Source organism: Cricetulus griseus, unplaced genomic scaffold, assembly GCF_003668045.3.
Source record: "Cricetulus griseus strain 17A/GY unplaced genomic scaffold, alternate assembly CriGri-PICRH-1.0 unplaced_scaffold_218, whole genome shotgun sequence".
Taxonomy (NCBI): Eukaryota; Metazoa; Chordata; class Mammalia; order Rodentia; family Cricetidae; genus Cricetulus; species Cricetulus griseus.
Genome location: NW_023276940.1, coordinates 40907 through 52927, shown reverse-complemented (window position 1 = coordinate 52927; position 12021 = coordinate 40907). Strand labels below are relative to the sequence as shown.

The 12021-nt window shown below is 44.6% G+C and overlaps 1 protein-coding gene across 1 annotated transcript; it reads left to right on the top strand.

Annotated features, from left to right (window-relative positions):
• The first annotated feature begins 9413 nt into the window (after positions 1–9413).
• LOC113837953 (probable N-acetyltransferase CML1) lies at positions 9414–10516 on the top strand. The gene is given in 2 exon segments (XM_027433762.2): positions 9414–9777; positions 9780–10516. Coding segments are annotated over 2 exon segments (696 nt in total). The 5' UTR covers positions 9414–9704; the 3' UTR covers positions 10403–10516.
• Positions 10517–12021: the final 1505 nt, after the last annotated feature.

Genomic DNA, 12021 nt, shown 5'->3' with positions numbered 1-12021 from the left:
AGAAAGACTGTCCTTGCTATAAAGATGTCCTGTTTTTTTTCAAAAGGACTGTTGTTTGGGGCTATGGGTGTGTGAGAGTGCTGCTCAGATGGATTCTAGTCTAAGTGTTTTGTCCTTGGGAAACTTTTTGAGCCTTGGCTACCAGTACTGATCTTTTGCTTCAAAACCATTATTATCCACACCTCCTGTGCCTGATAACACAGTAGCTTTAGGTACTATAATTGACTCACCAGTATAGATAAAAAGTGGAAATATCCCATGAATGGACAGCTGCATTCAGACAGAGAGACAGAGAAGGTGAAGGACAGGGTGTGTTATGTCCCATCAAGGAAACGTCTTTTCTTCCTCAAAGAACAGGCTGTTGTTAGACTTTTATTTATTCTGTTCTTGAATTCTTTCCAGCTGCCCTGTTCCATGCATAAGTGATATGCTGGAAGCTTTGCCCCAGCCCCTGGCTTCCATATACCCAAGAGTCTGGAATGTTATTGTGGAGTTTCCACCCAAACCCTCCTTCCCGAATCTCCCTCCAAACCCTGCTGCATCTCAGAAAGCCTGCCAAATGATAGCCAAACCCCAGAGATACTCAAGACCACTCCCACAGGGTATTTAAACTGCATCCCAGAGAACAGACTCATGGTTTTTCCAGTATCCCTTCCCCATATATTCTCTGGGAGGCTGGAAGGCCACCCGGGTGCACTGTATCCATTAAACGTGGGCTTTTTCTAATTTGGGGTGATTTGATTTGGTACTGATTTGAATTGCTGCATCGGCAGAGAGGGTAATCAGGTATAGAAACTGTTCAATAACATAACCGTTCAAAAGAATGGCATCTGACTGTTACCTCTGCCCTTGCCAGTCATGATTTTTGAACTGCCAGGAAGATCCTAAGATAACCACATAGCAGGAGGCTTTCTGCTAGATCACAAAGACACAGTTGTGCCCTTAAGACACTAGCTAGCCAGGTGGTGGTAGCACATGCCTTTAATCTCAGTAGTGGGGAGGCAGAGCCAGTCAGATTACTGAGTTTGAGGCCAAACTCACTCTGGTCGACAGAGTGAGTTTCAGGACAGCCAGAGTTATATACAGAGAAACCGTGTCTTAAACCCTACCCACCCCCAATTAAAAGAAAAAATAAAGATCATCCCATGTAGCCTGTCAGTCCTTAGAATAGGAATTCACATGACTTGTGGTATACACAGAAAAAAAGGGGCTGAACAAAAAAAGAAGAATAAAAGAAACACTGAGGTACATGGAATCAGTGGGCCAGAGTTTGCGAGATCAGAGGGATGTGTTCAAGTTCATATACATGTATGGAAATGTCACTGTGAGATTTCTTACTCATGTGTAGTTAATATAAGCTAATGCATACTTTTCACTGTGAAAAAGGGACACATAAAAGTGGAAATGACATAAACAGAGAATATAAAAATAAAAATGGGAGATTATAAAGAAAAATGAGAGTTAAGTACAGTCATTCCTGAAACCAATAAATGATTTAAATAAATGTGAAGGCCACAGCCTCAGAAGGGAACTCACTCTGCAGAGGTTAAACAGCTCTGTAAAGTCCTTGTGCAGCTCACTCGAGTAGAGATCCACCAATCAACAGCTACCACACTGTATGGCCTGAAACCATCCCCAGGGCATTCTGTATATGGCCAGGTGTCTATCATTTCCTACAATGTCTCCTTGTGACAGCAGAGCAATAAATGGACTAACCATGTCTAGGCACAAACCACACTGATTTCCTCAGTTTCTGCTCTCAAGGACAGGGAAGGCATGGTAGCAGGAAAGGCAGGTAGCTAGGGCAGTAGGAACCTGAGGAGGCTCAGCTCCTCCTGGGGGACATGATGGCAGCAGCAGCGGCAGGCAGCGGCCAGCAACCAGCAAGGATGTCTCCTCGGGCAACATGGAGAGGAGGTTGGGCGACCCTAGCAGCCACCTCTATGCTGACGCAGTGACATCGGGGTCCTTGGTGCCTTGGGACGCCACAGGCTGAGGGATGAGAGCTGGGAAGGCCGGGACTCCAGACTCGAGGCAGGCTTAAGTAAGGAGTCTACAAGGCTCGTCTTATACATACTCAAGAGAATCCACTCCCTTCTCATTAGACTCAGATTATTGAGAATGGATGGTGGTCTCTGGCTAACGTTGGGATGCTGTGGTAGCTAATCTTTGTTGTGATCTTGGATAATTACAAATTAACTGAAATCCAGACACCTGAGAAGGATTTTCCTTGGTTGAATTATTGGAGGTGGAGACTCTACCTAAAACTGGATCCTATGAGTCGCAGATCCACCCTAAATCTAGGCCACACCTTCAGCTGGCAGCCCACATAGAAGGACACAGAAGAAGGAACCTGTGTGTTTTCTGTCTGCTTGCCCTCACTCTCACTGGCAAGTTCATCTAGTCTGAGCTCTTTCTTAACTGGTGTTAGGACCGACGCTATCTGAATTTCAATGGGGAATGAAAATTGGAAGCTCTCTAGGATCTCCCTAGGACTCCAACACCAGATTGGGTATGCTAAGTCACCCAGTGTCTTAGTTATTGTTCTATGGCTGTAAGAGACACTATGACCAAGGCAGTTTATAAAAGAAAAACATTTAACTGGGAACTATCTTACAGTTTCAGAGGGTTGGCCGATTATCTTCATGGCAGAGAACATGGCAACAGCAATCATGGCACTATAAGCTTGCATCCTGAACAAGGCATGGTGGCACAATCCTTTAATCCCAATTTGGGAGGCAGAGGCAGGCAGATCTCTGTGAGTTCAAGTCCAGCCTGGTCTAAAGAGCTAGTTCCAGGACAGCTAGGGCTGTAACAAAGAGATAACCTAACTTTAAAAAAAGAAGAAGCAGAAAAAGCTGGGCGTTAGTGGCACACACCTTTAATCGCAGCACTCAGGAGGCAGAGGCAGGCAAGATCTCTGTGAGTTCAAGGCCAACCTGGTCTCCAGAATGAGTGTCAGGATAGGCTCCAAAGCTATACAGAGAAACCCTGTCTCGAAAAACCAAAAGAAAAATAAAGGACATCCTGATCTGGAGGCAGGGGGTGGGGAAGAGGGAGAGGTTGGGCCTGGCCTCCACTTTTGAAATCTCAAAGCCCATCCCCAGTGACACATCTCCTCCAACAATGCCACACCTCATAATCCTTACTAAACATGAACTTGGAACCAGAAATGAAAACTCAAGCATGTATACCCCTAGTGGGTACCTGTGCTCTCATGCACATAATGCATAGAAGCACTCTCAGTATCCCAAAAGATAGTGAGTTGATAGATTGAAAATGAGCAAGAAAAAAATGTTGCTGGGTGGTGGTGGTCCTGCATTTAATCCTAGCACTTAGGCAGAGGCCGGCAGATCTCCAAGTTCAAGGCCAGCCTGGTGTACAGAGTTAGTTCCAGGACAGACAGAGCGATGCAGAGAAACCAAACAAACAAACAAAACATGGACCAGAATTGTCTATAGAGAAAATCACCCTACCCATAGCTGTGGGTGATGGAGCCTAATCGAGGCATTCTGTTTTCTTCATGATCTCCAAAAATTGCTCAGCTTCCTTAAGTTATGAAAGAATAGCAATTGATTGTGGTAGAATATTATTTTAAAGGTGTGTGACTTTTGCTTATGCTGCAATGTTTTGAAGAGTGAAACTGTAATCTCTGCCTGTCTAAAACACCTGATGGTCTAATAAAGAGCAGAATGGCCAATAGCCAGGCAGGAACAGGATGGGCAGCGCTGGCAGACAGAGAGTAGAAATAGGAGGACAAATGAGGAAAGAAGGAGAACGAGAGAACAAGAAGAGGAGGATGTCAGGGGCCAGTCACCCAGCTACCCAGCCAGCCACGAAGTAAGAAGGAAAGTAAGACATACAATAGTAAAAGAAGGAAAAAAAAAACAAACCAGACGAAAATATAAATGGGATAATTTAAGATAAGACAAAGTAGCAAGAACAAGCCAAGCTAAGGCTGGACATTCATAAGAAATAATAAGACTGCCTGTGGTTTATTTCGGAGTTGGGTGGCAGGCCCTCAAAAAAGAGCCAAAAATAGAAAAAAAGTATGAAACACACACACACACACACACACACACACACACACACACACACACACACACACACACACACCATTATACAACATGAATTCTTGTGTTTCTGGAGGTTGGCAAGTCAAGATTAGGCACCAGTAGATAGTGACTGGAGTGAGGGCTGCTTTCTCCATCTACTATGGTTCTATGTTGTGTTTTCCCACAAGGCTGGGAGAAGAATTGAAGTCAGTCCTTCAAGTTTTGTGTGTTTGTTTGTTTTACAAAACATGGTATCTCTGTGTAGCTTTGTAGACCACGCTGGTCACGAACTCATAGAGATGCACCTGTCTCTGCTTCCCAAGTGCTGGGATTAATGGTGTCTGCCACTACCACCCGGCAAAAATTTTGTTTTCATTTTAATGTGCATTGCCGCTTTGCCTGCATGTATGTCTTTATGAGGGTATAGGATCCCCTGGAACTGGAGTTGCAGACAGTTATGAGCTGCCATGGGGTATGCTGGGTATTGAATGTAGGTCCTTTAGTAAGAGCAGCCAGTCCTCTTAACCACTGAGCTATTGCTCCAGACACCCTCCAAGATCTTTTTAAAGACAGCATATTCTAACTCTGCAAACACTAGACTCCTATGAATGGAATGTTTCCCCCTCTAAGGCCCAAATTCTCCTCAAAAGGTCCAATTCCTGAAACTTAAAGCTAACCTCCAAGCTTAAGGAGCCTTTCCAGTCGCTGCAAGAGTGCTGCTTATCTTCAGAACCCCAGCAGTAAAACAACCAAGAGAGTTCATGGTCATGAAGGAGCTGGGATTTGGATTCCCCAGCTGAGCATGGTAGCTAAATTCCGATGAAAGGCCTTGAAGAAACTTGAGGATGAACCCTTAGATGGAACCCCAGAAGTGGACACAGGCCATAAACCTCCTAAAACAAGCATATCCCTGCACACTAGTGTCAGCAACCACGACTCTAGTAAACCCTTTCTCCACACGTGCAGGAGTGATAAGGGCTGGCACTAGGAGTTTATCATTTGAGTTTGTTTTTATTTTATGTGTGGGACTTGTCAGGTCCCAAGGAAACTCCATTTCCCCAAACTCCAGAAGGGCAAATGGCGATCTGCAGTGCCTGTTAGCATAGCAAAGTGCACACTGGCTTTCAGGTCCCTCAGTGTCATAAGTACTGTTCCACATTGCAGAATCCATGCATCTTTCAAGCCTTTTCTCCTCCTCCCCTTCCCTCACCTCCTTCCAGCTCACAGCTTCCTTCTCCTCAGCTATTCACTCTGTGATAAGGTTAATAGTTTGCTTCCCCTCCCTTCCTTCCTTCCTCTGTCCCCACCTTTGTCTTTGTCTCTGTCCCCCTCCTCCCCTCTCTCCCTCTCTCTCTGTTTTTTCTCCCTCCCCCCTCCTCTTGGCTCCTGTTTCTATCCTGGACTGGTTGGGTCTGCTGGCCATGTTCAATCTACTACTTTCTCTCTCTGTTCTGGAGTCTTCCAGATGCCTTTGGATGTTGTCTTTCTCTCTCATATTTACAATGAACACCTTACTCTTAACTATATTATGGAGTGATCTTGTTGTCAGTTTATTTGTGCGTGTTTTACCTACATGTATGCATGTGTACCATGTGCATGCCTGGTGCCTGTGAAGGCCAGAAGACGGTGCTGGATTCTCTGGAACTGGAGTTACAGATGGTTGTGAGCCATCATCTGCATTCTGGGATTTGGGCCTAGGCCCGCTGCAAGAACACTTAACTGCTGAGCCACTCTCCATTTCCATAGCACTGGATACTTCAGCACAAGTTAGCTACATTTCGAGAGGTGATACCTGTTTTTGTTTCATTATGTTTCGCACTCTTTCCTCATCTGCGGATGTTTGCACTCAGGCACTTCTTGAAACTCGGAGTCTACTGATCTTAACCTTATAGTCCTTCATAGGTGGCTGGGCTGGGAAGTTAAAACAAATGAGAGTGTGTCCATGCTAAGCCAATAATATGTGTATTTTGGTTCCTTTCTACAGTATGGAGTACAAGTGTGTCTTCTAATTCAGAATATGAAAGTGTCTCATCTGTCCACAGTCATTCTTCATTACTAGTAGTAGCTCTGAGATCTGTGTCTTATGAAAGACATGCACCTGGTTGTCAGAATGGCTTCTTACTTGCAAGAGAATTCTCTAGCATGTAGAGATGTATGTATGTAAAATAAATACAAATTAAAGCTATTTTTCAATTCCATATCATCCCAGTCAAAAGGATTATCACCAAGAAACAAATGACAAGTGTCACTGATGAGACAGTAGTGTGGTGCAGTTACTACAGAAATAAGATTTTGAAAACATAATTAACACTCTCATTATTTGCATATGATATAATTCCATATGTAGAAAATTCTGAGGTGTTCAAGTACAAATAAACTAAAAGGCCCTTTTCTGTCTTCATAATACTTCTATAAATCTAAAATTTTTAAAAATAAAAGTCTTTTTTGAGAAGTAAAAAAAAAGATGTATGTACCTCAGAGCACTCCCTGTGTAGCAGGAGCAGCTGTGACTTGCAGTGGGAATTTCTGAAGCATTCCTTTGTCTGAAACAAACACAACAATAAACGTTTGAACCAGAGTGGGAAAACAGTCTCATTCTCTGTAACTTCTTGGATTTACTTTTGGAAAGCCTGTCACAAGTGACTCCATTCTTACTGTTGCTTTTGTGTCCGGGTCCCCTGAGGACACTGTCCTCCAATTGTAACCCTTCTTATCCAAGTGCTGGGGTTGCAAAGAAGCAACACCACACCCAGTGTGACATGATTCTGAGTCTGACACCTTTCCACATGTCTGAAGAATGTTCTCTGAAGATACTGTTGATTGACCTCAGTGGTTTGATCTTATCTCTCTTCCCCAGGTTGTCCCAGTTGGGTTGATCTGATTCTATGTTGAGTGTGGGAACAACTGAACTATGTGAAGGAACCAATGCCAATAAAACCTTTATGTCCAGTTTAGGCAAGGAGGAGGTATAGAAGGAATGGCTCTTAGGCCTATCTGGAGTCTATTTTTTACATTTTGTTTTCTTGTGGGTGATAGTCTAGCATCTCCAAAAACACCAATGAGGTTCCCCATTACAGGTTGTGTCTCTGCAGAATGTCTGCAGACAATAGCCATATAATTCTTTAACTACTTAAAAATAAACTTTGGACGAATAAGGGAGAACAGTGTTAATGATCACACATAGGTGTAGTAAGTGGATTATGTGTCCAGAAGCAAGGTATGTTTTTTGGCAAGGTGAAGACATTCAGAACAGCATTTTAAATAGCAGGGCTGCCAAAATGGCAACATGCTGGTTTTGTTTGTTTTTAATTCTGATTGGTGTTGGTTAAAATAATAATAGAAACACCAAAAGAATTATATTGGCCATGATGAATTTTGTATAAAAGTGAACACATGTTGATCATTCTATATGAATTAATTGTCTTTAACTGTAAACAAGTTCAGACATAAACCTCTACACACAGATACATGAGGTATTAAATGTACCTGGAAATACTTACTTATAAAAGTCGTTATTTTTTAAAAGTGGTTGTTTACAGATGTTAACATAAACAAATTGGACTTAATGACCATTGACTCAAGACTGGGTTTCCTAAGTAGTTAAATTCTGACAAACCTAACAAAAAGGATAAGTAATTGCCTTAATTATTCTTTAAGACATTTTTGCAAATGCTGAGAGCAATTAATGTCTTACAAGAGCTCCCTGTTTTAATCAGAGCGAGCACTGGCTTTTAGGTTGTGTGGATGTACTTAATCTCGACCTAAGGAATCCCTAGAGTAGCCCAGGACCCAACACCGAAGGCCTTGTGCATCTCACTTTGACCCTTTGCCACTCATTCAGCTTCCTGGTTTTGCCCTCCTATTTTTTCCTTTCTTTTTCACTTTGAAAAACACGGTCATTTTATCCTATTTTACCATACAAAACCCTTCATTATCTAAAATATTCCCTTTCATTGGGCTTGGTGGCACATGCCTTTAATCTCAGCACTGGGTAGGAGAGGCAGGTGGACCTCTGTGAATTTGAGGCCACCCTGGTCTACTCAGTGTGTTACAGAACAGCTATATAGCTATGTAGAGAGGCACCATCTTAAAAACAAATAACACAAATAAATGAAATATTCCCTTTCTCTTTTTTCCTGGCAAAGTATTCTCATACTTTCTTTCAAAAATTCTCATGATTGTGTGGAGAAGGGAGCCAGTTGAGCCACTCTTCCCTATATGGAGAGGTGGTATTGCTGCTGGCTGGTTCAAAAAGATTCTTGGATGTGAGCATGGCTCAGAGCTCCAGTAACTGCTCTGCTCGAGACTGTCATTTGGAAAATGGATGTGCTGGGTCTCAAAGGGGCTCACAAGACATAACAGTTGTGTCCTCCACATGATGGACAAGGAGTGGGGATGTCAGTGTGGACTACAGATCCATCTTACTAGGAGTAGGTAGAGCTGAGGCAGGGATGAGCCCTCTGTGAAGGCCCTACTGAGCCAGGATGTATGAGCACATAGCAAGTGGCCAATACATTTCCTCATGTCGTGGTAACCCCAAACCATAAAATTATTTTTATTGCTACTTCATAACCGTGATTTTGCTACTGTTATAAATAACAATGTAAATACCTGATATTTCCCATGGTGTTAGGAGTCCCCTGTGAAAGGGTCATTCAATCATACCCCTGGGGGCCCTACTCACAGGTTGAGAACCACTGTCTTTAGCAGGTGCATTCAGGCAACCAGGCTGGGAATCGGGGACAAACACTAAGACCTGAAGGAAACAGGAAGCAGATGGCATGCTTCACAAGGATGGGGCCAAATGTGCCATGCCAGAGCTTGCTCATCTGTGGTATTCCATGGGGTCACAAGGAAAATGATGGGTACCCCTTCCACTGTCACATTCCACTCCTTGGCCTTTGGTTTACAATTATTCTAGAGCCACCAATGAGTTGCCTTCCAAGGTCTGCTGCCCAGATTGAGGGCAGATAGCAATGTCTACTTAATGCTACTCAGAGATGGGAGCCATTCCAGACACTCCTGACCCTGTGGTACCAAGTGAGAGGAAAGAGAGCAAGGTTGGGCTTATATCACAATATTAAAGGTGGGGTGTTTGAGGCTTAACCCTTTGTCTTTTACTGGATCAAGTCTTTCTAATGGGGAAAGAGGAGGCTTTGCTGGAACTTGAGCTTGGGAACACAACACTGTGATGTAGGGATCTCGAATAGGAAACACAGTTCTCAGGACATCACATCTTCCTGCACAAAAGTGCCATCTCAGTACTGAAGACCATAGAGCCTGTAACTGGGTAACAGCAGAGAGGGAGCAGTTTATATGTGTGCTGCATACAAGTCATAGAATTAAAGCCCAGATCTTCTTCCTTCCTGATCTACAAGTGAAGACACCGGCTCAGAGAGGAGAAGGGACACACCCAGTACCCCATGGCTAGGGGCTGGAAAGGGGAGCGGGCAGGGGAGGAATCACATGTGGCTGATACAATATCTTTCCCCAGTGTTGGTGTCTGCCTCCTCTCTGTGACAGTAGAAAGACACACCCACAAACAGAGCTTACAAGAGTGTTGGGAGTGGGAAGTTCAGGGACTCACATGCTTTTCTCTTCTGCAGGGCTCAGGGAAGGTGTGCAGGCAGGTAGAGCCATCTCTCCCAGATGCCGAGACTTGACACCCAGCAGTCTCCCATGGCTCCTTATCACATCCGCCAGTACCAGGACAGCGACCACAAAAGGTACTGGATTTGATCACAAGGGGCATGGAGGAGCACATTCCCGCCACCTTCGGCCACGTGCTGACGCTGCCCCGAACCATTCTGCTCTTTCTTGGGTTGCCACTTGCCATGGTCCTGGTGTCTGGGTCCTGGCTGCTAGCGACTGTGTGCATCTTCTCTCTGCTCCTAGTGCTGCGGCTCCTTGCCAGGCAGCCCTGGAAGGAGTATGTGACCAAGTGTTTGCACACAGACATGGCTGACATCACCAAGTCCTACCTGAGTGTGTGTGGCTCAGGTTTCTGGGTGGCTGAGTCTGGGATTCAGGTGGTGGGCATAGTGGGTGGTCTGCCAGTCAAGGATCCCCCAGTAGGGAGGAAGCAGCTGGAGCTCTTACACCTGTCTGTGTCCTCACAACATCGAGGACAGGGAATAGCGAAAGCACTGATCAGAACTGTCCTCCAGTTTGCACGGGACCAGGGCTACAGTGATGTTGTCCTTGAGACCAGTTTCAGGAAGACAGGCCCTGAGCCCCTCTACCTGAGCATGAGCTTCTGGAGGACAGGCCAGTACTTCATGAGTGTGTTCTGGAGGTTAGTGGATATTCCTATAATTCAATTAGAGTATTCCCTCCCTTCGGCCTAGGAAGTGGTGCTGGGACCTACGCTCCTGTGCAGCTGTTGGCCCCTCTCCACTCACAGGAACCAGTGAACCCTGTCATGTCAGTGTCATGAGCAATAAAAGTTCCTTACTGGTGCACACCGGATCCTATTGCATGTGATGTTGGGGTGAGGGGGGTCATGGAGGAGGGGCGTTCTGATACACTCTGGGTTTCTGGGGTGCCTGTGATTTATTTACTGAAGCCAACATTACTGTTGAATTAACTACTGCACATATTTCACTTTGAGTTTGGGGACTAGAAGTTTCTGCTGGAGGGGGCAGCTCACCTAGCCACAGGGCACATGCAGTAGCATCTAGATGGCTGAAGTGCCAGCTCTCTGTGTGCTGTCCTGGTCCACAGGCCAGCTGAGCAAGGTTCAAGAGCTTTGCAGAGCAGCCAAAGTTCAGTCAAGGAAGAACAAACACAGGCCTTCCGAGCACTGTGGGTGGTCCCTGCAGATCATGCCAGATTCTGGGAACAAATGAATTTTGTGCCTACAAGATCTGTAGGGTATGGAACTGAGAGGAATAGTGATTTTTTGTGTGTGTCATAGCAGATTAGGAAGTTAACTGGTATAGTGTGAGGGCTGAAGCTATGGGGAAGACCTGAGTGTAATTGACACCTCACACAGGACAGTCTTGTAAAGCTGTTGTTGTGGGCAGTCTCACAGGTCACACCACTTTAAGGAGGTCAAGTATATAGCTCTGCATTTCTGATTAGGGGATGCAAATAGAGTTGGAACTCCTGCAATTCAGGCTGCACACAGTCTGAGTTCAAAGGCTCAGGGACTCCAGAAACTCAGGTGCCTTGTGCCTGATTGGGCCATCTTGCAAACCTGATACAATAATTGCAAAACTGAGATCAATAATTGATAAGTGGGACCTCCTGAAACTGAGAAGCTACTGTAAGGCAAAGGAAACAGTCAGCAAGACAAAACGGCAGCCCACAGAATTGGAAAAGATATTCATGAACCCCACAACTGGCAGAGGGCTGATCTCCAAAATAGAAAAAGAAGTCAAGAAGCTAGTCTCCAAAACACCAAACAATCCAATTAAAATTGGGGTACGGAACGAAATAGATAATTCTCAATAGAAGAATCTAAAATGGCTGAAAAACACATAAGAAAGTGTTCAACATCCTTAGCCATCAGGGAAATGCAAATCAAAACAACTCTGAGATACCATCTTACTCCTATCAGAATGGCCAAAATCAAAAACACCAAGGACAGTTTATGATGAAGAGGATGTGGAGAAAGGGGAACACTTCTCCACTGCTGGTGGGAGTGCCAACTTGTACAACCACTTTAGAAATCAGTATGGTGACTCCTCAAGAAAATGGGAATCAGTCTACCACAAGATCCAGCAACTCCACTCTTAGGCATAGAACCAAAAGAAGCACATTCACACAACAAGGACATCTGTTCAACCATGTTCATAGAAGGACTATTTGTAATAGCCACAAACTCCAAGCAGCCTAGATGCCCCTCAACCAGAGGATGACTAGAGAAAATGTGGTACATTTACACAAAGGAGTACAACTCAGCGGAAAAAAACAATGGAATATTGAAATTTGCAGGAAAATGGATGGTACTAGAAGAAGCCAT